This window comes from Phacochoerus africanus, chromosome 12 (assembly GCF_016906955.1).
Source record: "Phacochoerus africanus isolate WHEZ1 chromosome 12, ROS_Pafr_v1, whole genome shotgun sequence".
NCBI lineage: Eukaryota > Metazoa > Chordata > Mammalia > Artiodactyla > Suidae > Phacochoerus > Phacochoerus africanus.
This window is the reverse complement of record NC_062555.1, coordinates 61,569,290-61,595,375: the sequence shown is the minus strand read 5'-3', so window position 1 is coordinate 61,595,375 and position 26,086 is coordinate 61,569,290. Positions and strand designations below refer to the sequence as shown.

Below are 26,086 nucleotides of genomic sequence, written 5' to 3'. Positions count from 1 at the left end.
GGCCAGCAGAAGGCAGAAAGGACCACTCTAATTAGCATCCTTCCTTAAAGGGTGCTGTCACTCTCGACCTGATTAAACTGCAAAATAAACCTCCCTATGGTGGAACTTAACCCCAGGTTGCCCTGGGGTGTGCTCAGAGTGGCCGGAATCCCTGCTACCACTCAGCTCAAACAAGCCCAAATACTGAAGATGAGAGAGGAAAATAGTGTGCGCGCCTCAATTCTGACAATGCAGAGGCCCCGCCCACATCTCTGCAGGTTATAAAACGTGGCCTTCAGGGATTGGCTGACCATCCAGGCCTCCTGGGTGGACCTGCCTCTTGCTTGCTTCCTGTCTTTCCCACTGGAAATTCCCGGTTTCCTCTTCACCCTCAGCCCCATCAGATTGGTTTTCTGGGGGGAACTGCCTGCAGCCTCTCTCTGACCCTCTGTCACAGGGAAGAAGGGTGAAGTGAACAAGCAAAGTTCTAATAATGTAACAAATATTTTCACTCTTGCTGTAGTTTTTCTTCTTGTCAGATAGTTCATTACAACCACTAGGAAGTTGCCAGCTAGCTTATACAACAGCCTTGACAAAAATGGAAAGGTATATCAGATCCCCAAACAGGCTAACTCTCCCTCAGTGTCAGAGGTCTGAAATATCCGATCAGGAAGAGTAGGAACAGCATTGTGAACTTTTGACTTGTGCAAGAGTTCAAGGCCACTGGCATAAGGGCTTCACAGAGGAGCTGTGGTCCAAGGGCAGAGGTACTACCATCTGAACAAATTTGTGTCAAACTATCCTGAGCCCAAGCTCATACTGCTCATCCCTTGGCAGGCTAATAAACCAAGAGGCCAAGTGTTGGGACAAGGAATCGTGACTCTATTCAGAAAGCCAGCAGACAGAGACGGTGGACTAGTGTCCAAAGAACCATGTTTCTCCCAGTTAGAACTCAGACTTCTTTTACACCAAAAGGGAAAGGGACGTAGCTGGTGGTTGCAAACGTCTTGGTACAGGAATCCTTTGTTCCTGCAGCGTCCACATAAGTCTGATCATAATATTCCTATAAACCTCCAACAAGACCATTGTTATTTTCTGATCTGCACCTTTTTTTCTCTATATGTGTTACACCTTTCAAGGTCAGCCTTGAGAATGGGCTGTTCTGTGAATTTCAGGCTATAGGCAGCATTCTTTTATAAAAGGTGCAGAGCCAGCATGCCCAAGCACAGGCAGCATAGCACAAGGGCTGGAGCTAAAGGGATAGATCCAAAATGGAGTCAGGTTTGTTATTCTCTGATACAGAACCACAGGGCTTACCAGTAGGGGTGGTCTGGCTCACAGTCACCCCAGAGCCCTTTCCAGCTCAGCTTGGTTTCCTCTTTTCCATTGCCCGAGTCATGAATCTGGTTCCCAAGGTCTTCATTTGTGGGTGGTGAACTGTCTGACTTCTTCGAGGAGTTCTGTTCACTGTCACCTCCTGGCTAAGCCAATGCTTAGGACTTGAGTGTGTGTGGAGTCAGAGGCCAGGTCTGACTGAGGTGTTCACCCCGTGGAGAAGAGTACCCACCTGCTGATACCTGGATCCCCCCTATCCTGCAGGCACCTTGACAAGCAGCAGCAAATCAGACCCTAAATTGTCCTCATCATCTGACTTGCTGAAGCCACTGGAGACTCAATCAGAATCTGAAGATTTCACATTGAGGATTCTTCTCAATATATTATATATACGGGGCATGTAGCATATATATAACATTATAGGGGGCATATAATATTCATATACTGTCTGGGTTGTACTTAGATGCATAAAAGTCTGTTGATGCTCTGCCAGGAACTGATGAGAAGCCTGCATTTTAAATCAAGCTCTGCTTGGTGGGTGAAGCCTCATGCCTTCCAAGGATCCTCAAACATTCCATGGAATAGTTCAGAGTCCGTGTGTGACCTCTGGTGACATGGACCTGGGCACCTCCACGTATTCCCACTGAAAGACCAGCCTATGAGTAAGCGAGCACGCATACTCCGTAGAAGTTCTGAAGACCAGATTTGAAAATCAAATCCTTGTGCATATACAGTGCTAATGATCTAATTGCAGGCAAGCTAGATCCACCAGGCACAGCCAGTGCTGGCTCACAGCAGCTATCAATTTGTTTTAAGTTCAAAATATTGTTTCCTGCTATTTTTAAGAGTCAAGAGGGGATTTAGCCAGATTATTCCCAATGAATTTAATGAGAACCGTGCAGCCACAGGGCCTGGGTACTATTTTGAAGATTGAAAGGTCACACACACATAGTCCTGTATATTCATTTCATTGCTCTTTTCTCTTTTCTTCTCTGCCTATCTTTTTCCCCCCCTTTCTAGAAATGTTGGTGTGTATTTTCAGTTTTCAGTAGTCTTTTTAGCCAGGCTTGAATCTTCAGCTGTGAGCTACTCTGACTCCACTCCTATCTCCACAAAAGACACTGATTTTTTTAAAAAATTATTTTAATTTAACAAGATTGCCATAAATTATATGATTGGAACAAGAAAATAAACAAGTGGTGAAATACAAAAAGTTAGAGCAGATCATCATGTTAAATTTATAGATTGGAAAGAAGCAGTAGAAGGTAAAGCCTGATTTCCATTCACTGAAGCAGGAGAAATGCCTGAATTCCTCCTTCAGGCAAAGCTGTCCTCTGTCCTGGCCATTACAAAAATACCCAAGTTCACATACTTTATGATATCACCAGAAGAGTAATAGCCAACTTATGGATGGTGTGGTTTTCTATAAATTATATAATAAATTTAATGTATTAACAAGGCCAATATAACCAGAAATGTGTATGCCGTAATGGCCCACTCCCCTCCTCTTTGTACATGTCCTATAAATGACATTTAAGGAGCAAACCCCAAACCACACACGTAGTCGCATTTTCCAATATTAACATTCTCTAATATGAGATTACGCAACACCACATTCCGGGACCATGAGGGTTGACATCCAGAGTTCAACCATTCTTCAGTGTCCAGCTGACCACACTTCATCTCCTGGATTCAGTCTTGCTGCACAGAAGGGGAGCAGATTTTGGAGAGGGTTTCTCACGCTTTCAAAAGTCCTATTTTATGGTTATGATGGAGTAGACATGGAATATATCTCTCCAGTGACACTATTGCTGTGAAATACAGCCCTTTGCACTAACTGAAAATGCTCACATTATGCACATCAGGTGGCTTTGCTGGGTTTCCCTTCCCCAGCTGGCCTTGTGGACCCTTTGGTGGGTCACACTGTCATTGGGAGGGAGAATCCATCCTGCTAGATTTTGATCACGCGTATTGTGCGCCTTCCTTCCAAGTTTCACATTAGCATTTGAAAAGAGTTCCTCGGAAACCAAGAAGGCAAAGTAAATCATCCTTATCAGTTCAATACATCTTTCCATTGAAACCCTCCCTCCCCCGCCATTGTCGGGGTTGGGGAGGGGCAGTGGAACCCAGGCTCCTAGAAGAAAGCAAGATCTCTGTGTTAAACACTTAGACGAAGTTAAAGAAAAGATCAAAACGAGTTAGGCTTCTCAACCTGATGCTAATACAGGTTATAATACCATACTTCCATTACTGTACAGGGAGACTGTTTGGAGACTTATTCTTTAGATCAGTTGGCAAGCTGCCCTGGGCACCTTTGTCCCCGTTTCAATGCTGCCATCTCGTGGACGCCTGAACTTAGTGAAAATCGATGACCCTCCCTCATTAGAGAAAACAGCCACTGTCATGTGTTTATTTTATGGATGGAAGAGTGGGACCGACAGGAGCCGGAGAATTTTACCTTTAGAATTATTTTCATTGTTAGCTCAAGTTTACCCCCCCAAAATTCCCAGCATCAAAGACTTCATTTTCCCCATCCTTAAAAAATTAAGCTACTTTCCCAAAAAAGGGGTTCAGTAAAAAATAAGGCTATAGAGGTTGCATAAAAATCTCACAGTCAAATAGCACCTTGTCGGTAGAACACAAAAGGCAAATCATTCCTGAGAAGCCGTTCATAGTTTCTTTTTAGATTCCAAAGGAAGCGTTTAGAAGGTTAAAAAAAAAAATACAAATGGGTACCTATTCAAATATGCTCTGGCTTTACTGGACCTTGCATTGAGGTTTTAAGTGGAGTGAACAATTTCTATGCAAATCTGAAAATTCACTTGAAAAGCAGAGACTTGCACTTGAAATTAATTGACCTGATATAAAGCACAGAAGTAAAAAATAATCTCATGAAATGCTTCAGCGATCTGACAGTAAAATCCTGGAGCCTATGCTGGTGTGGCGAGAATACAGATAACTTCCAGGGTGAGATATTCAGCCAAGTCACGTTTCTAGATTTTTGAGGTTCACGGGTCAGTCTCTAATTAAGATTCTTTTCGTTGGTGGATATCCGTTTATATGACTCATCCTCAAGAACAGACCATCTTTCATATTAAATATTGTGGAAACGGGGCGAATGCTACAGATGTCACAGACAAGCTTTGCAAGGGAACCTTCCTGGAAGTTTTATGTAAAACCCAAGTTGACAGGCAGTCCATAATCTTTTGGGAGCTGGGTTTAAAAAAAAAAATTACTAAATGTGATTTTGCAAACCTTTTGACATCTCCATGCATCTTTTGAGTTTCCTGGTAACGTTGGATTTTTGGATTTCCCAGAATTTAAACAGATATTAAGTTACATAAATCATGCTTTCCATAAACAAATTAAGGGCCTTTCTGACCTAAGTCATTATATCTGTCTTCCTCTGCTTGTCTCCATTTTTCCTTTCTACCTACAGAGTTTCCAACGTATGGTTTTAACTGTGAGTTTGGCTGGGGTTCTCACAAGACCTTCTGTCACTGGGAGCATGACAGTCACGTGCAGCTCAAATGGAGCGTGTTGACCAGCAAGACGGGGCCAATTCAGGATCACACAGGTAACGGAGGGTTCACTGTGGCTCATTTCTTTGAATTAGAGAAAGTGTTACTTTGGGCAGTTGCCGGGGTCTGCAGTTTCAGGAGTTTAGAAACTACTACAGGAGTTCCTGTTGCAGTTTAGCAGGTGAAGGCCCCAATGATGTCTCTGTGAGGACGTGGGTTTGATCCCTGGCCTCGCTCAGCGGCCTGAGGATCTGGCGTTGCTGTAGCTGTGGTGTAGGCCGGCAGCCACAGGTCTGATTCCCCCCCTAGCCTGGGAACCTCCATATGCTGGCAAGCGCGGCTCTAAAAAAAGAAAGAAAATGCTATAGCACATTTGCTTACATTTTTATTTTTCTGTAATTAACAAGATGCCCTTCTCTAGTAGAGATTCACGTAGGCCACCGAATAGAGAGTGCTGATTAAATCTGGCAACTGATTGACATCTCTGGTAAACAGCAGACTGGGCACATCCGTGTGTATGAATTAGTACCTGTTTTCTACCTTTTCTAAACGTTTTCAGATGTACTCAAAGGTAGAAAAACAGTGAAAGGACCCTCCACGTACATAGCCTAGCTTCCACAATGATTAAATCATAGGACTCTTATTTTATCTCTAGCATCCTGACGCTGGATTGTTTGGAAGCAAGTTGGGACATATACGGTATCATTTATTTTATGGCGAAAGAAACAATAAGTGAGCCTAAGGCTGACCTTTTTGACCTTTAAGTTGTAGTGGATTGGAGTGGGGTGGAGCTCTTGTCCCTTTGAGGAAGATTCTAAAACTAGCCCATTCCCTCCGAGCAGGTAGAAGTCTCACCACACCCCAGCTCACAGCCCAGTCTACCTCCTGTCTTAATTTGCTTCTGAGATGAATTAGGGTTGGGGGATAGAGGGGAGTGGTTAGCCACTCCAGGATACCTCTTTTATCCACTGCCGTCCTATTTCTTCCCGGTCATTTTAACACCCAACTGGGGGTGTGGTATAAGGAGCCCGGAGTGTTCTATAGAGAACACACATGTGCACACACACACACACTCACAAAAATACCCAGCCTTCAGACTTCTGCCCTCATCAGTGACACCAACAGGGCTGCTTACTCCGGTCGTGGCTTCCCACATGGGACCCCAGAGGGGCAGGTGCTGAGGCTGAGAAATGTCAGTTAGGCATGGTGCGCCATGCTGCCGTTGGGGTTGAGCAGGCCAGGGGGCTGGTGGGCAGGCAGAGGGTGCTTGACGCCTTGCCCACTTTGCTGCTCGTGTTTTCCTGGCCATTAAGGAGGTTGAATAGGCCTCCTTCCACCACAGCTCCCTCCTTTCCTAATGAGAATGACAAGGAAATTGGATAAAATTGGACTCCTTCAATTCTGAGACACTTTCCATTGAGGCCTAAGACAGGCAGTTTCAGAAAACTTAAAATACTTTGACTGTAAATGGCACTGTACATATAAATGGCATCAAATTAACCAAATGCAATTAGCTACAATGAAGGCAGTAATGGTAGAAAAATTGATGCAAAGTGAAGCAAAGTGGCTCAGTCAGATCTGACATTCAAAGAAGGTTAAAAGCTACGTTAGCCAGAGACAAAAGCTAAAAGGCTTGCCGAAGTACAGTGCTAATTGAGAAAACGGAGAGAAAGTTCCCGACTTAGAAGTGCAAGAAAACCCCCGAAAGGAACAATATCAGCGCTTTAGGTGTTGGCGTGTCGGGAAAGGCGGGCTTGTCTTAGACTAACAGCTGAGGAGTGCGATTCCTTCAGGGGGATTTGTCTCCTTTGTCTCCCAGACACCCCGGTTTACTCGGCAGTGGTGCCAGCTGCCAGGTGCCCCCCCCCACTAGAAAGAGCCCCCGCGGCCCTGGACACACAAGCTTGAGAGAGGTGGGTGAGGATGAAGTCTGAAAGGCAGGAACTTGTTAACATGGAAAAGTCTGGATGAAAAGAGCCCCCCACAGCACACATGCACACACACAGTACACATGCACACGGCCCCATACATAGCACACAGGCACACGGCCCCACACACAGCATACACACACACACACACACGCAGTCCCAACACAGCACACAGGCACACACACACACAGCCCGACACAGAACACACACACACACATACACACAGCCTCACACATAGCACACAAGCACACACACACAGCGCACAGGCACTCATGCACACAGCCCCCACAGCACACACACACACACACACACACACACAGCCCCACAGACAGCACACAGGCATGCAGCACACGCACACAGCACATAGGCACACAGCCCCACCCATATTGTGGGTAGCACTTTGCAAAATCAGTGGAGATTTGTGAAAATTCATGCCATCTAGGTAAAAGAGCCTGTGGCCCGATTTTGAATTTGTCAAAGGGATCCCACTTGGTTTTCTGCACTTGACCTCTGACAGTGAAGCCGTGCCCTCCTTACTGAGGATTTCCGAAACCCTCATCTTCCCCTGGTCCATTGCACAAATGCTTTGGAGCCGCCAGCTTCCATGGCAGATGCTGCGAGGGGCACTGGAGATGCAGGTGCAAAGGAGGGAGGCCAACCCTGGAGGCGCCCATTTGCGGGTAGGGATGGGTTACAGTGCAGGTGAGGGTGCCCCACGGCAGTAGGAGCGGCAGGGGGTGAAGATAGCGCAGGAGGGGGCAGAGAAGCAGGCCTGGCTCAGGGACCATCCTCAGCCTCCCTCTTCTCCATTGCTCTGGGCGTGGGGGAGGCAGGGGAGGGGAGGCGGGCAGAGGCAAGGCTGAGTGGAGTGGTACTGCTACACAGACAGGTGACCACCCCTTGCTAAGTCAGTGGGAGGAAACGAACCACGGGGTGACTGAGTGCATGGTCACAGGGGACACTTCTCAGAGGCAGAGAGCATCAGCACAGACTGCCCGGCCCTGGTTTTGATTTCCACCCTCCTTTCATCATCCCGCCCGCTGCTTTTATTAAGTTCCCGTGGAGGGAGGGAGGGAGTTCCCGTCGTGGCTCAGAGGAAATGAATCTGCCTGGTATCCATGAGGACGTAGGTTCCATCCCTGGCTTCACTCAGTGGTTTAAGGATCTGGGGTTGGCTGTGGCTGTGGCATAGGCCAGCAGCCACAGCTCCGACTGAACCCCTAGCCTGGGAACTTCTGTCTGCCGCGGGCGCAGCCCTAAAAGCCAGGAAAAAAAAAAGAGAGAGAGAGAGAGAGTGCTTAGAAGCCATATCAGATCAACAGCCAGGTGAGGGAGGAACGTAGCCAAGGACACAGCCCCTCCACCTGGCCACTGCTGACGCAGGACTCGCCCTCGTGCGTAGAGTGAAAGAATACCTCCCAAACACCTCCGAACACCCAGCTTCTCGGGCAGCGCAGAGAACCTCCTCTGTGCACGAGGCCCCAGCATCAGATTCACACTTTCATCAGGGGCAGTGTTAGAGTAGCATTCCCGTTTGCAGAGCAAACAGGGAAACCTGAGTTGTGTGTTTAGACCAGGTGGTGGCAGGAGGCAGTGCTCCCACCGGGGGTCATTAACAGCAGAGCCAGGAGTGAGTCCTCCAAGCTTGGCAAGCATCTCTGGTGCCAAAATAGCACATTCTAATAAGCCTCAAAAATGCATCCTTGCCTCTCCTGGAACCAGAAGCCCACATCAGATAGGGCTTCACAGTTGAGTTTCAAGCTCTCAGGTATATTTAAGGAATTTATAAACAGTTAAGATGAGCTAGGCAAAGATAATCAGAATTTAGAAGAAAAAAAAAGATTATCAGATTATTTGGACAAATTGCAATTTCATTATTACCTAGCAGTTATAGTGACCAAAGCATCATTAAGCAGAAATCCTGCTCCTCCAAGGGTAAATAACTAAGACTAGTGTAAATGTTTCCATTTATTGTCCATGTTTATCTGTGTGCTGCTGAAGTAGTCTTAGGTTGCAGGAAAATAGACCTTCATTTGATCCGCTTGCAGTGGTGCAGAAACCAACTCGAGTCATAGTCTGTGTCCGTGTGACAGTGTTGCTGAACTCAGATTGAGCTGCTTGCTGCTCAAAAGCCAATAATCGAGAGGCAAGTGTCAGTAGAAAGGAAAGATGCTTTAGTAGAAAAGCCGGCAGTCTGGGGAGAAGGTAGACTCATGTTCTGAGACCAACTCTGAAGATGCTGCCCAGCCATGACAGCTTTTAAAGGGAAAAAAGGAGAAAGACTCATTGCATGATGGGAGGTTGGATTCTGCATTGTCCTCCATTGCATGCAGGCTGGATGACTCTCTCTCAGATGTCATCTTGCCTCCGTGATCTGCCTGCAGGATTGATAAGGGGGATGTTAGGGGTCAGGAGCTAGTCAGTCGTTAACCACTTCATTCTCTGTTCTTCTTCTTTTTTTTTTCCTTTTTTGGCTGCACCTGCAGCATGTGGAAATTCCCGTTCCAGGGATCGAACCTTCACCACAGCTGTAACCAAAGCCACAGCAGCCTCAATGCCATATGCTCAACCCCTGAGCCGCCCGGGAACTCCCATTCTTTGTTCTTTTTCTCTAGGAAAAGAATTAACAGGTTAGCAAGGTATGGTGGACATTCAGGAGAGCGTGAGTCAGGGTGAATTGCCTAGAGATCTCATTTCTATGATTAGGGTCTTTCGAGCTTAGAGGGGGACAGAAGTAGGCACACAGGAAAGAGGCAAAAGAGCTGCTTTCCACAGTGCATTGCAGATAAGAGGTACCGATACGCTGCTTTACAGCCTCCAGCACAGACAGCCTCTCACAGAACCTGAAAGCAGAGCAGAACCAAGAAGATCCCCAGCAGTTTCATCCTTTCCCTAACGCGTCATGATTGGGTTCTGGTGCTCAGCCCGAGAGGGAAGGTTTGCGGTTTGCATAGCAGAACCTGATAGAAGGGAGTCAGAGGGTCATCCACTTGGCCACACTCCCTAACACAGCTTTTTGTCGCAGCAGGAGATGGCAACTTCATCTACTCCCAAGCCGATGAGAACCAGAAGGGCAAAGTGGCCCGCCTGGTGAGCCCTGTGGTTTACTCCCAGAACTCCGCCCACTGCATGACTTTCTGGTACCACATGTCTGGTTCCCACGTGGGCACGCTGCGGGTCAAGCTGCGCTACCAGAAGCCCGAGGAGTATGACCAGCTGGTCTGGATGGCCATCGGACACCAAGGGGACCACTGGAAAGAGGGGCGGGTCCTGCTCCACAAGTCTCTGAAACTTTACCAGGTGCGCCCTTCCCTAGGTCGGGGAGGGCGGCGACTCCAGGGACGTCAGGGTGACATTGGAAGTCACATGGAAACATCCCAAAAATGACTTCAAGTGTTTCCCGAGCCTGGGATATGGCTGCAGTGATGCTCATCTCGGTAGCGAGTTGCGCGGTCTCCTAGGTTACACGCATAGAACCAGTTTGCTGAGGAAGAAGGGAGGGTGCTCCTCTGCCATTATTCCTGGGCTGTCCCAGTGAACAGCCCTCTGACTTGCTGCTTTTTCCACTCTGAAATTCTGTATTATACAAACAGTGTGGAGTTCCCGTCGTGGCTCAGTGGTTAAGGAATCCGACTAGGAACCTTGAGGTTGCGGGTTTGATCCCTGGCCTCACTCAGTGGGTTAAGGATCCGGTGTTGCCGTGACTGTGGTGTAGGTCACAGATGCGGCTCTGATCCCACGTTCCTGTGGCTGTAGCTGTGGCGTAGGCCAGCGGCTACAGCTCCGATCAGAACCCTAGCCTGGGAACCTCCATATGCCGCAGGTGCGGCCCTGGAAAAAGACAGAAAGGGAGTGTGAGGAGAAAAGGTTTATGGCAGCCCCTCGCAGTGATTGGTGGGGGGGAGAGCGAGTCACGTGCTCACACGAGAACTCAGTGAATTTAATTCACACACCGTGGCTTGAGCTGAACAAGCATTTGTAAACACTGTTATTTGGGAGCACACATTTAAAGACTTGAAAATAATCTCATTTTGTCAGGTGATTTTTGAGGGGGAGATCGGAAAAGGCAGCCTTGGCGGGATTGCCGTGGACGACATCAGCATCAGTAACCACATTCCTCAGGAGGACTGCGCCAGTGAGTATGGGCTGGCTGCGGAAACCGGGTGCGCTTACCCAGGGGCACAAGCCCGTCCGCAGAAGCGTCTTTGTCGTGCTCATTTAGGCCTAGAATTTCAGTGCGGGCTCTAAGCACAGACTCTGGAGTGCGTGTGCTGCTGCAACAGGGCATCAAGCCAGGTCTGTCCACTTTTATCTGCCCCATTTCCTAACCAAATTCACTTACAATGTCTGCTTGGTACCCACAAAACTTCCACAAAAGTAATGTGGAATCAAAGCAGAAGCTCACTGTTTCCAGGCTGTGTGCATCGGTGCCAAAACATCACGATGAAAAGCGAAAAACTCAGACATCAGGATAATTCTAAATATCGGAGTGTGTAAACAAACAGCAGGCCTTTGAAACTGTTGATCACAGAGAATTTAATGAAGATTACGTTGTGAATGAATCACAGACACCATCCGGCCTTCGCTTTATTACAAATAAGTAGTTGTTTCTGAATCTAAAAACTGTTGAAATGACTCAAAAGTATTGAATAAAGGAAATTTAGAGGCTTTGCCCAGTATTTCAGGGTTTATGGATTTTATCAGTCTGGTTAGTATATGGATAAAAGTCTGACACAGAAAACCAATTCATACTCCCAGTTCTTGATACATAATTATAAATAGCATCACTAATGGCAATGTAATAGCACAGTAATAAGTCTTAGGCTCTATTTGCCACACTTAAACTATTGTTATATATCATTATATAATAGGATGTTAATTATAACAAAATGGAATAAGCCTATTGGGCAAATTTAAGACAAAGGAGGCCTGTTGACTATAATGGGTTTTTTGGTCATTTCAGCTTTTATTATACAATATATTGGATATATGTAATTGCTAAAGTGGCAATAATTTGATAGGGTCAATTGAAGAAATGGAGGGGAGAGCAGTGAATACAAGTCTGCTTCTTCATATTAGATAAGGAGATGTATTTCATATCACACTATTTAGCAGACGTTCACAGAAAATGATAAGGCTTAATATCTGAGTTGCAGCTACTTCACACATTACCCACATCAACGTCTGTACTGTTGTTAAAATATATAATTCATAGAGTTACGCAAGACATACGCTACCATGGCTTTCCTATTCCAAGATTTGAGGGGTGATGATGATGTTTTTGGAATGTGAGAGCAGACTCCATCAACTGAAACAAAGAAATCAATTCAATTCAGTCCAGCAGGTCTTCACTGACCACCTACTATGTGCAAAGCAGCATCCAGCGCTGCAGTGAACACACAGAGCCTAAGACAAGTCCATGAGCCCTTTTCTTTTCCTGTGACGGGTCTACTTAGCCGTGGTTTACTGCTGGGCAGGGTACTCGGGAAGTCATAGCTAAAGCACCCTTCAAACTTTGTGTTGCTGTCACAGTAAAAAAGTGTCTAAGATAACTGGACAAGTATTCACCAAATATGTTTCCTTGAATATTTATCCATGGATGCTTGGAGATTATTAGCTATTAATTATTCATGCTATTAATAAACAGTATTTATTGAGCACCGGGTGTTTTCTGGACACTCTTCTAAATGCTGAGGACATAGCCGTGAACAGGAGCCCAGTTCCTCCAGAGACTTTTAAATGCAAAACACAAGACACAGTCTCTGGCCTTAATGAGCTCTCATACTCTGTAGAAAACCAACACTTAGGAAGCACTTATCTACAGAAGCACAGGATGGTAGCCATACATACAACCCCACTTCTGTCTTCTGTCTCTACCGGCTTTCCCCACACTCCAAATGCCAGAACCGTTTCTCTCCACCCTGCTCTTCTCCTCAGACAACACACTCTGCTCCAGCAGGGCTTCCTGGATTTAGATCTGACACCAGTTCCAAAGTCATTTAACACTGCCTCCTCGCCACTGCTCTCCAGGTACTTGGTGGGCTCGGCTTGTACTAAACACTCCAAAGGAAGCCCAGCAGAGTCGCATGCGCGCACGTTTGTGTGTGTGTGTGTGTGTGTGTGTGTGTGTGTGTGTAAGGGTTTATGGAGTTTATGTGTATTGTGTTTGGTTGGCAGTTCAAATATCTCTTCCAATTGTGTTTGATTTGTCAGAACCGGGAGACCTGGATAAAAAGAACCCAGAAAGTAAAATGGATGAAACAGGTAAGTGTGTCTTGCTGACCAGTTTTTTAAGACATGTTACTGCAGCTTTCATCATGTTTCGGAAGAAACTTTCGGGTCCTCTGGTGCACTGGTTTAGCAAAGCAGTTGGCATGGAATAAACATCCACGTCCCTGGCCCTGTGCTTGGACGTGACCAGAGTACCCTCTCCTGACCTGCTGTGCAGACTCAGGAGCCACCATCCAAGGCCTCGGTAAGCACTTGAGCCCTGGGGACACATGCCACCCTGGTCCCTCTCTGCCTCAGCTGGAAGAGCGACTTAGAGGACAATGATGTGACACCTTCTCTTTCTATAATTCGAGACAGGAAATGAGTGAAGAGCGTGTCTTACGCAAACACCTATAATAATTTTTAGGCAATAATTTGAAGCCAAATTCTTGTGTCTGGTCAATAGCCGGCTCTTATCTCAAAAGGACAGGAGCCCAGTTTCTGTGATAATCTGTTTTGTTCGATCCATCTGTTTCCATCCTCCTCTACGGAAACCCTGGTTTTTCGATAATGATCACAGCGTTGGTGACGATGACAATGGTGATAACAATAACGGTTTATTGAGGAGCTACTATGTTCCAGTCGCCTTACCTACATTATCTTATCTAATCCTCACAGCTGCTCTCTGAGGTTACTTATCCCCATTTTCCAGATGAGGAGGCTGAAACTCAGAGCAGTGGCTTGACCTTAAGTCTCCCAGCTAATTAGGTGGTAGCCTCAGACTTTAGACGGTTTAACTGGAAAGTGTATGTTTTCCTTGAACCCTGCTTTGTGATCCAAGACCTTTGGAGGGATGGAGGTAGGCCTGCCAGACGTAATTTTATTCCCGGAGGTCTCCTTGCCTCCTGCCAGCAGTGATGGGCGGTGGCCACTTGCCCCAGCGTCACTCTCAGTGCTGCCACAGCTCTGTATCCTGTCCAGTAGCATCAGCACCCGTTGCCATGAGAGATGTGGTCCTCACTGATAGGGACCAATAAATATGGCACCATGCCATGCCGTCAGTACTATTACCACGAGGCTTGTTTAGCTTAGTTGAGTTACGTAGTCCGCACAGATGTAAACTTTATTAGAGGTGGCTTCAATACAGTGTTGCATCAAGAGAGAGCATATTAATATGTCCCTGTGGCTCGGTTTCCCCTGCTTGGGGACCTGCATCTCGTATTTTTAGTTTTCTTTGATTGGAATCCTTGTTGATCAGAACACCATTAAGTAAACACCAGGCCTGTTGCATATTAACATTTTAGTATCATTTCTAGTACCAGGTAATTAGGCTCAAAGCTCCCATGTTAATCATTTCTCATGTCCCGCTCTAAAGAAAACATTTCCCCAGTGCCTGAGTTCAGAGCTGTGTGACTGTCTCTGGTGAAACCACCAGGGCCGCAAAGATGCTGATTATTAAATGTGTTCCATTTGGCACAGCACCAACACGGCTTCTAGCTTGGAGCCGTAAGCTATTTTAAATGTCAGCAGCAAGCAATCCCTTGTTCTGAAAGCTCTCTCCTTCTTGGGCGCCGCCGGCTTCAGGGGAAACGTGTTTGACTTGAAGATTTGACGTGTGGTCAAATGACAGTGGGACAGCCTGGGTGGGCTCTTGGTGCCTGGCGGGGGGATCAGGCAAATGCAGCAGGCACGGGTAAGTCCGCTGCTAAGCAAAAGTGTGACGAAGCATTTTGCAAGGCTCACAGACCGCGTATCTGGCCGGGGTCCATCAGCACAGATTACAATCTCATAGGAGCCGGGCTGCATGAAATCTGAATCAGAATTAGAACCCAGGAGTTCCCGTTGTGGCGCAGTGGTTAACGAATGCGACTAGGAAATATGAGGTTGCGGGTTCGGTCCCTGCCCTTGCTCAGTGGGTTAACGATCCGGCGTTGCCGTGAGCTGTGGTGTAGGTCGCAGACGCGGCTCGGATCCTTGCGTTGCTGTGGCTCTGGCATAGGCTGGTGGCTATGGCTCCGATTAGACCCCTAGCCTGGGAATCTCCACATGCCGAGGAAGCGGCCCAAGAAACAGCAAAAAAAAAAAAAAAAAAAGAATTAGAACCCACCCCTCACTGTGTACCCAGAATCAGTGGTTTCCACTGTTAAGCTTTCTATCAGACTCACAGCATCAGCGCCTCACTTCCCCCCAACACCTGAATTCCCAGCAGTGAGTCAGCATTGGTGTTTCTTGGTGTTGGGGGAGCCACACCCCACTGCAGAAAAAAACCCCCAGGATCTTGAGGGAGGACAGCCCAAACCGGGCAGGTGCTTCGCTCCTTTCTCCTTCCTCCTCCTCCGTTTCTCTGTCCGCTGTGGTCGGGTGTGTTCGCTGTGCTCACACAGCCAATTTCATTTCTCCCCCAGGGAGCACCCCGGGATATGAGGGCAGGGGAGAGGGCGATGAGAACATCTCCAGGAAGCCGGGCAGCGTGCTGAAGACCCTGGACCCCATCCTCATCACCATCATCGCCATGAGCGCCCTGGGGGTCCTCCTGGGGGCTGTCTGCGGGGTGGTGCTGTACTGTGCCTGTTGGCACAACGGGATGTCCGAAAGAAACTTATCTGCCCTGGAGAACTATAACTTCGAGCTGGTGGATGGTGTGAAGTTGAAAAAAGACAAACTGAATCCACAGAGTACTTACTCGGAGGCCTGAAGGCAGCGGAGGTGGCAGGCGAGTGGGAGAGCGGAGCGGAGGACAGAGCTTGAGCGGCTGGGAAACGGCTGGTCTTTCACTGTTCAGGCTGGGAAGCGCGTTGATGACGCCAAGCCAGGTTTTCTCAGGAGCTTCGATGAGTTTGGCCGACAGACTTGAACGACTTAGCCGTGTTAACAATCGGAGTCATGTACAGTCAGCTTCTTTCTGTTGGTTTCATTTGAATAATCAGACGCTGGTGTGGAGACCAAGGATGATCGACCTAATTCCGTCTGACTCCCCTTCCCCTTCTCTCTCTGCTTCTTCTTCTGGATTCTTTTCGGAAACTGTGCAAAATCCAAGATGCTGGCGCCAAGTGTATTCCGTGGGGCCCCTTCAACGGACATGCTACCTGCAGCCCAGTGCCCAGAATATCTTCGAATAACTGCATTTCCATGGACTCCTGAAGCCAGCCTCGTGTATAATTGCCCGCGTCGTGCATAGGCAAGGAAGGACTAGGATGTTTTCTTTTCAAGTACCGTAGCCTCAGTACCAGTCTAGTGTGACAGCTCTGTTTACGAAGCAATACCGTCCGATTTCCTCGATGTTTTCCAGTGTTGTACTAAACCTCGTGCTGTGAACTCCATACAGAAAACTGTGCCATCACCGAACACTGCTGGCAACTGGGTGTGCAGCCGACAACCGCAACGAAAAATCCTTGGCACTGGCTAGTCTACGTCCTCTCAAGTGCCTTTTTGTTTGTACTGGTTCTTATTGTGTTACATTAACCCGCCCCGCTTTCTTGCCGGTGAAAGCCCCCCTTCTCTAATCAACCCTGGTGGCCCACTGACTAAGAAGAAAGTATATTTTAGTGTGAGATGTCAGCCTCCGGGAAGGCAAGGGCTCCGAAGATTTGGCAACGTGGCTTACTTGTTCCGCTTTTTTCTGTAGTTCAATTTCATGTCTCTTGACCCTTTTGTATAAAGCTGCAATATCCTCTCTTACTGTTCTTTCACATGGAATGTATTTTCAAATGTAAACTCTCTCTCTCCTAGCTCTCCGTCTTTTTTCTCTCTTAGGATTTAAGCATTTGCCATTGTCCAGAAAAGAAACTTGCAGCTTTAACGTGCTGGTAATGGCAAACAATTTTACTAGACTTTATGTTGGAAAATAAAGAAATAAGGGAAATTCCTAACTTTGCCCTCCAAAGTCTAACTTTGGTTTCCTTGTTAACTGGTTAAAGTGACAGTATCTTTTTTCCTTCAGCCATTTATCTGTCCATTCCAACCAAAATCATCTTTGATGGAAATGTTGGCATTGAATAGAAACCGTGGTAAGTGGAGGGAAGACATAATACTAATTGGCTTCCAAGTGGGAACCCAAAGGAATACAGTTCTCCCCAAAATTCCAAAGCATGAGATTTTTACATCCACAGACACAAAAATGACCCATGAGGACCTTCTTGTTTTGATATTGAGTCAGACAAGGGAAGTGCAAGAAAGGACAGTTAATTTAAGAAAGCCCTATAAATCCTGATGCCTGGGGATGAAGTATTTTAAGATAAGAAAGGGGAAGAGAACGAATAAAGTCAAAACAAATGGGGTTTTTTTGGTTTTTGTTCTGTTTTGTTTTTAGAGCCGCACCCACGACATATGGAAGTTCCCAGGCTAGGGGTCAAATCACAGCAACGTCAGATCTGAGCCACATCTGCAACCTACACCACAGCTCACGGCAACGCCGGATCCTTAACCCACTGAGTGAGGCCAGGGATCGAACCTGCAACCTCATGGTTCCTAGTCAGCTTCATTTCTGCTGTGCCATGGTGGGAACTCCAAAACAAATTTTTTTTTTTTTTAAATCCATTTAGCAAAAACCTTGAAAAAACAGAGTTGAAGGAATGCTCTAGAAACGTCCAGTGGCTCACCAAGAAAAAGCCCCCCTTGGGGCTGGCAAGACCTTAGCCTCTAACAGCACAGAGAAGTAAATACCTTCATCAGGCCGCACATGAATTAGCCCAAAGAACCTTTGGTGGCTTTCGGTGTGTTTCTGTCATGCCATGTTGTAGGTGAGAACTTCCTCTGTTCTGGCACTGCTATAGGTCTCTCAGATATGTTTGTGGGAGTCACATTTGTTTTGCATCATGGAGGGGAAAGTCCATTCATCCTGGTTTAATTGAATTGAGAATGCCTTTTGTTTCCAGGAAAGTATTGATCCCTAGGAAAGAGGAATAGATTCTTACCCCCAGAGGCATCTCTTCAGCCCTTGTAATCCTACCAGGACAAAAGCACTAAGGAAGACTTGATTTTTTTTTTTTTTTTAAGGCAACAGACTTAAAGTTGTCCTCAGCCAAGGAAAAATGATACTGCAACTTTAAATTTTAAAGTATCTTGCACTGATAAATATATTTAAAAATTATATGTTTATAAAGTTATTAATTTGTAAAGGCAGTGTTACAAAATGTTCAGTTTATATTGTTTTAGATTGTTTCGTAATTTTAAAAGGTGTGAAATAACATATTTTTTTCCTTTATTGAGATCTATAAAACTTTCTGTAGTAAAATGTTTTCATTTTACTGATATATTATTGCTTCATGTTTTGTACCATCATAAAATTTTGTGCAAATTTTTTTTACAGAAATTTTTATTTTCTATGACAATATGACACTTGTAAATTGTTTCAAAATGAACAGCGAAGCCTTAACTTTAAATGACATTTGTATTCTCAGACACTGAGTTGCATAAAAAAAAAAAAAAAGCATAGAACTGAACTGTAACTTAAATTCCAAACTATGACTACTACATTCCAAAGAAACAGTTGAATTAAACATTTTCATAAAATATCCCAAACCTGATGGCTCTTATTATACTAGCTTTGTTATTTGTTAAAGAAGTTGGTATTATTCTAGTATCAGATAACTTTAAAGATTTTTTTAAGTTCTCTTTTAAAAATAATAACCTAATGAGAGATCAGAAGACAAAGCAGAAACCTGAACGTAGACTGTCACCCCAAACTGGACACTTGTCAAGATAAGGCATAAAGTATTTGGCCTTATAAATGGAAATTTTTCAACTTCAAATCTTGTGTCACATGTTTCTATATTCCATTTAGTAAAGTTTTTTTTTTTTTTCATGGATTTCCCAAATAGCTGTTGGTAAGTTTTGTTCTCATAGAGAGTAGGTAATAAATCCGACAGTGTTTTTCATAGGCACTTATGGTAAATTTCGTTACAGGGCAAAACTAAGCATGGCATTGCAACTGGTTTCTTGGTCATTCTTAGGAAAATTTTGATTCCCTCTGGGACCAAAATAATAGTCGTAGCGATAGGAATAACAGTAATAAACAAAGACAGGACAATTGTGGAGCCAAAGCATGGTTTTTAGGGTGAAGGAGAGCAGGCCCTTTACAACACAATTGTCCTCTCTTTAGCCCCACCATCTGCAGACCAACAGTTCTTTCTTTTTCTTCCTCTGATTGTGGGAAAACTTAACTCTGAAGCACAGGGACTCCGGAAGGGTGAGCTGCTCTGCACAGCCCTTCCTCGGAGAATTAATATTCCTACTTTTCTCTGGCATCTTCCAAGATTTAACCAAGAAGAGGACATTTTCCCTCCTTGGTGGAGTTATAGGTCTCTCTGCTTAGAGAAAAGAGCCAGAGCTAGAGCCAGAGCTGGGAAATCACTTTCCTGAACTTAAATTCTATTTCTGTTCATGGATGTTTCCAGAAAAAATGATGACTTGGGAGGAATCTATCAGAATTAATCTAGACATACTTTCTGAAGAATGCTAAAGGCCACAGATGAATGTTTTGTTTCATTGTTCGAGAAATCTTAAACAAAATGCTTTTCATGCATTTCTCATCTCTGGTTAACTTCTAAGCTAGGCTTTTCTTCCTGAGGTTAATGAGCTAAATCACCCTACAATACTTCCCAAAGTCAAGAATTAAATATAGCAGAAGAATTGAAATGTTTAACTTAGAAGATGAAAATAATTTATTGTTCCATCAGCTGTCTTCCTTGCTAACATATATCCATCATGACTTAGGCAGGATTGCACTTGATCTTTTTGCAAATCAGATGGATTTTGTAACATTCCGTAATGTTCCTGCAGGTTCTGTGGACTGATGTTTGCAGGAAATGAGGTACACAACTACGTCCCTCTTTAAGACTCGCGGCTGCTTTGATGGGCTCACACACACTTTAATCTTTAATTTGGAATGCCCCACACTTGACCAGTAGAAAGTATTTTGTGAGCAATGCTTTGACAATGCCCTGTTCTGAGCTGTGGTTGGGAGGGTAACAGACTAGGAGTTAGATTTAGTGGCATGAAGACAAGCTGGGACTATTAGGCCAAGTTATGGTTGGAATTGATTCCTTAGGATGTGAAGGGGTCATTAAGATCCTTTGCCCTGGAGGTCCTATTGTGGCTCAGGAACCCAACATAGTGTCTGTGAGGATGCAGGTTCAACCCCAGGCCTCACTCAGTGGGTTAAGGATCTGGCATAGCTGCAGGCTGTGGCATAGATTGCAGATGCCATTCAGATCTGGCGTTGCTGTGGCTGTGGCATAGGCCTGCAGCTGCAGCTCCAGTTCAATCCCTAGTCTGGGAATATCCATATGCCCCAGGTGCGGCTGTGTAAAAAAAAAAAAAAGGAAAAAAAATCCTTGATCCTGGTTGAGCAAATAAAAGGACAGAAAACACCTAAGAGGATCGGGGATAGAGGTGTACAGGAACCTTAAGGAAAAGCTCTGGACCAGAATTTAAATCAAGTTCTCTATTTTCTTCTCTCCACAAAGTCTTTATGCTAATGAGCCTGGAATTATCTCCCATCATCATCCCCCTGCTTAATCACCCTTGATTACCTCTGTTGTGCGTTCATAACCTCAGGTTAAACAATGCAGACAGCCCCTTCCTCGTCCCTGACTGTGACAACGTATCCTAATTGAGCCATTTCTGCCTCCCTGGTCACCCTCCTATTCTCCAAAGTGCATCCTCTGTACATTAATCTGCTAGTTAAATATTGATAGCCAGCCTCTCCCTTAATATTTACTTTGTTGCTCCATTACTGCTACATACAGGGTGATTATTTGTTTCTGTCTTCCCAGCCTGTTTAATCAGGACTGAGTCAACCTTTCCTGTGTTTAACCTTCTTGTCCAATCGCAGCGGGCGAGTGTTTTGGGGGAATATTCTGACATCAGCTCTGAAATGATTTTCTAGGCTCGGTGTAGGTGCCACTGTAGCCAGTAGGGGTCAGAAGGGCATTTCTCTTGGGGTCAAGTGGTTGGTGAGGAGGGAAAGCCCTGGAGGTGTTGTCTTAGGTCGAACCTCTCCCTTTGAATGTTGTCTTCTCAATGCAGCCTAAGAGAGAGCCAGGGCCCACCAGGTAGCTTCTGTGCTTTTTCTGGAACATTGGCCCTGAAGCTCTTCCAGCATGTAAACTTGATATGACAGCAGCCAGCCCATCCCACAAGGACTGTGAAATGGCAGAAATAGAGACCCAGACACCATCCCTGGCCTTGATGGGGGTCTGCTGGAAACTTTGGGGCACTGTCTCGGCTGCCTCCCCAAGTTGTGTGGAAGGATTAAGCTATAGGCAAATGGGAAGCATCTTTGAACATGTGTTCTGCTGGGAAAGAAAGATGCATTGTGGCACAGAAATGCTAATATCATCCTTGAAGGCAAGCGGGTCCTTCTGCTTTAATCAGAATGATGGCAGTGGCCGTCTTCAACATTTTCTTTCCCAGACTGGAAGTTGCGACCACCCTCAGCAGAAAGGCCACAGTTACCCTGGACTTGTGTGTGTTGGGGAGGGAGTGATGTTTAAATTTTGGATGTGTTTGTGTTGCCGTCAAAAGGAAAAGGTTTAACAGATGTGCTCTGGGCAGTTTCTAGGCAGTGACTTGGAAAGTCTCTGTCTACTTAAAAAAAAAAAAAAAAAGCATAATCTGAAAGAGGAGAGTCAATTTTTTTTTATAGTTATTTCCCCAGTACAATTTTTGTTCTACTGTTCAGCATGGTGACCCAGTTACATATGTACACATTCTACTTTCTCACATTATCAGGCTCCATCATAAGTGACTGGACATAGTTTCCAGTGCTACACAGCAGGATCTCATTGCTAATCCATTCCAAAGGCAATAATTTCTATCTATTAACCCCAAGCTCCCAATCCACCCCACTCCCTCCCCCTTGGCAACCACAAGTCTATTCTCCAAGTCCATGATTTTCTTTTCTGTGGAAAGGTTCGTTTGTGGTATATATTAGATTCCAGATAGAAGTGATATACAGTATTTGTCTTTCTCTTTCTGACTTACTTCACTCAGTATGAGAGTCTCTAGTTCCATCCGTGTTGCTGCAAATGGCATTATTTCATTCCTTTTTATGGCTAAGTAGTATTCCATTGTGTATGTATACCATATCTTCCTAATACAATTGTCTGTCAATGGACATTTGGGTCGTTTCCATGTCTTGGCTATTGTGAACAGAGCTACAATGAACATGCGAGTGAATGTGTCTTTTTTTAAGGAGAGTTTTGTCCAGATATATGCCCGAGAGTGGCATTGCTCGGTCATATGGTAGTTCTATGTATAGATTTTTAAGGTATCTCCATACTGTTTTCCATAGTGGCTGTACCAGCTTACATTCCCACTGAAGGTGCAGGAGGGTTCCCTTTTCTCCACACCCCCTCTAGCACTTGTTATTTGTGGACTCCTCCGAGTCCAGGGAACTTTAAGTCTTCTGTGGCAGTGGTGACACCTGCAGTCACAGAAACTAGAATCTGAATAGCCAACCTCCAAGCAGCCTACTCATTTGGTGCCTGATCCATTCTTTAATGGTTTTCGATTATTTGACATTCCTCTAAATTCCACCTACTGTCACCCTGCCATGCTGTTTGCAAACAACTGGAATACTCTCTCTCTCTTCCTGCTTCCTCCTCCTCCTGTGTCGATTGCCTTGGAACTTCCAACTTATTTTTAGAGGTGCAACTCAAATTTCTCACTTAATATAAGCCACCCTTGTCCCCATCTAGGTCCCCATTGCATTTTGCACAGAGTGTTTCCGCAACATCAGACTAACTTTAAAACTATTTGTCTACTTTCTGTATTGGTCAGCCTATGGACAATAAAGTCAAGCTCATTCCAGAAAGTTCAATAGGAAGAATTCAATGCAATAAACTGGCTGCCAAGGTGCTGAGAGAGTGGATGAGCCCAAGAGGAGAGGAGGAGACAAGGGAGATTTTAATTACACTAGACAGCTGCTAGCTACCTGCTGGGGCTGGAGGAACAAGAGGAAAAGGAGCTGTTATCAGAGCCCAGAAGGCTAGGCTGCCTGGCCAGATCCAGTCCGTGGGAGTTGGCTCTGCTGCATCACCACCCAAGGCAGAGGGAGATGAGGATGGCTGTCTTGGCATCTCCCTAGCACCGACCTCCACTCTCCTGCTGGTGCCCCCACTGCCTTAAATGTGACCTGGAGCCTGGGAAAGGCAGCTTTCAGGAAAAGGGCTAAGATCAGGTCTGAAAGCAAAGAAGAAAGTGATACCTTACCCCACAGCAGACAGCTTCATTTCGGCATCCTCAGCACAACAAAGATACTTCATGAATCTGTTGAGCCAAGTACTGACTTAAAGTGAGATCTGGTTTCTTTGTAGTCTTGTCAAAGGGACTTATGCCTTCTTAGAAAAATAATATCAATCTTCTCAGCCTCCCCTACACCATTTTCTTTCTCTTCGTCAAATTGAAAGGCTCTCTTTTTTTCCTTTAACCACGGTATTTCCATCGTGGTGGGCTATTCACAGTTCCCACGTTCCCAGCATTCCAAGAGAATGATAAGAAGCTACTGGTAATCTAGTTTGAAATTTGCATTGAGTTCAGTCATCTGTTCCCTAGAGCCCTGCTCTAAAGGCCAGTCAGGCTAAAAAAGGAGCTTCTTTTGCTATCAGACACTTTTTAAGTCTTTTCATTATCAATTCACCAGTATAGCACATAATGAGGTCTTGTAGTGGCAGATAGGGAATTCATTTCTCAGCCAAGTGGCTGAACTTGTAAGCTGCCAGATCGTGGGCCATTATCTATAATTACTTCGTGGGTATTCCACAATGATCATTTTCTTTGTAGGATTTAAAAAAAAAAAAAAAAGGCAGGTCTTACTGTAGCTTTGGCAGATTAAGCCCAGGCCAAAGTAAGATAAGCTGATGTTGCTGTAAGAGGCGGTGTTTCTCTCCTCTAGGACAAAATCATTTACCCTCTGCCTGGGTCAGGAAGCCACCTTCAGCAAAGCAACTGACTGTGACACAAGAATGTGTATTTACTGGTCTCTAAAACCCGGTGTTCTTTGCAATTTGCCCACTTTCCTATGCAAGTTCTCTGTCAATGAGTTTCTATTATAGTCACGACTTGCCTCAGAACTTGCTTATAAATAAGCCAGGTGCCAGATTCCTCACACAAATGAAAGGGGGGGGGTGATGGGGGGAGTCCTAAGCTATTCCCATGCAGAAGCAACTTCTGGAAAATTCAATGAGCACAAAAATGTTGCTTCAGGAAGATGGGTGAGAAGGGGGCAGAGATGTGCTGGAAGCTCTGAAACAGAACGTCGCCCCCGACCCCCGCAAAAAAAAAAAAAAGAAAAAACTGATCATGTACATCGCTTCCCAGCTCTGTGGGCAGTGAAGTCATAGCAGTTGCTTGAAATTGACCAGAGTGGAGTATTTACTCCACACAAATGGGCAAACGCTGCACATCAGCTCTTTTCCCTTTTCCTTTCCAAGGTCCTGTAAAACATTTACCAGCGCATCCTGGGGAAGGAAAGAATCTCATTTTTGTCAAATCTTGCTCTTTGACAAAGCCCATCAGATAAAGACTATCAGGGACACACTTGCCACCAAACAAATTTAGGTTTATAAAGCCACAAATTTAGGTTTATAAAGCCACGGGTGATGGAACTCCACAGGAGCTGGGGGCAGCTTATCAAGAGGGAGCTGGAGCTGATGTTGGATGATTTTTAAGAGGAACTGGGGAAGACAGAACCGCTCTGCATCGGCGGCTGCCATGCTGCAGGCAGTTTAGAAACCAGGAGAGCAGCCATCATTACTCAGGGGGAGGAAGGATGAAGTGCAGCTGAGGGAGTCATTGGGAACAATGTCATTAGGAAAGAAAAGCAGTCATTGCTCCAAGGAGAGAGGTTGCCCATCGTTCCAGACGGCACCCTCTGTGACCTCGGAAAGGTCCCCCCAGAAACTTGTTTTCTTTAGGTTGTACTGGGAACATCCCTGTCTGATTGATTACCAGCACTGCTAAGAAATGGACTCAAGGTCCTGTCTCCTTGAGAACCGCAGAGTTGAGATAACTGTGGAATGTCATTTTCAAAGGCCTTATCACCCGATTTGGACACCAAGGCTGCTTCCCTGTGTCAAAGTGACCCACAGGCTCGGAGCCTTAAGGCACGAGTGGCCGTCCGTTGCCACCGAAGCGAATCAGATAGCAAAGTTTCTCAGCATCTAGGCTGCGAGAAATGGCTTCCAATGAACAAAAAAGCCGTTTCTCCAGGTTCAGGCCTTTGCAGCCTCCACCTGGTCACCACTGCTTACTTCGCACACACCTGATTTACTGGGGACACGGTGACATCTTTGCCCAAAGGATGTGCAGGTGCAGGAGAAGCTTTTAGGACTGAAACTCCTTTTGCACCTTTTGTGCCCAATGCCTGGTGCAGAGTCAGTGCCTAATAAATGCTTATGAAAGCCAGTCCTAGGGGATGGGTTTGCGGGAAGAGAGAGGGGACTTGGGGCACCGCCGGGGCCTCACTGTATTGAAGCAGTTCTACCCTCTGCATGTTGACAAGTTGTTTGTTACCAGCATCATCAAGTTCCTTTTTCTGTAGAAGGGGCCACTCCAACCCTTCACGGATAGGAAGGAACGTGTGGTGTCAGCAGCTGTGCATCTAGGTGTGGCCCCTCTGCAAGTAAACATAAAACGTGATCTTTTTCTGTAGGTTGCATCCATACGACCACACATCACCCAAGGTTTTATTTTGGTCCCAAACCAGCTGCACCTGAATCACCTTGAGAACTTGTTTTCAAAAATGCAAATTCCCATCTTGGGCACACAAAGGCTTAAGAAGAGCTGACCCAGATGGTGGGGTTTTTTTTTTGGGGGGGGGGGAGTTTCTCTCTCCTAAGGTCCACTCATCTAATAAATTTACGGGATGTATTGATTCATTTGTCCACGCAACCAGCATTTCCTGGGTTCCTGCAGGGAGAAAGACACTCAAGGAGCTTACGGACTTCCAGTAAACTTCTCTGTCAAGACTGTTTGCCCTGATTTAAGACAGATTTTGTTTACTTTATTTAGACCAAAAAAAACCATGACCTCATGCTTCGATAACCAACCATCAGAATTGCTAATATTTACCGGCTCAGATGTTGACAGCGGTTAGTGTCAGAGGAAGGC

General features: G+C 45.6%; 1 protein-coding gene across 9 annotated transcripts in view; it reads left to right on the top strand.

The window, feature by feature from the left end:
- Positions 1–26,086, top strand: part of NRP1 (neuropilin 1) — a 174,936-nt gene that overhangs the window by 128,842 nt on the left and 20,008 nt on the right. For 6 of the 9 annotated variants that reach the window (XM_047755597.1, XM_047755598.1, XM_047755596.1 and 3 more), the window contains 5 exons: positions 4,754–4,891; positions 9,789–10,063; positions 10,802–10,898; positions 12,977–13,027; positions 15,379–16,839. In XM_047755597.1, the coding sequence (XP_047611553.1) occupies positions 4,754–4,891; positions 9,789–10,063; positions 10,802–10,898; positions 12,977–13,027; positions 15,379–15,668 (851 nt within the window). In that variant the 3' untranslated portion in view covers positions 15,669–16,839. Of the gene's footprint in view, positions 1–4,753; positions 4,892–9,788; positions 10,064–10,801; positions 10,899–12,976; positions 13,028–15,378; positions 16,840–26,086 lie in introns of those variants that run through there. The other 3 variants (XM_047755602.1, XM_047755600.1, XM_047755603.1) reach the window with 2 other exon arrangements.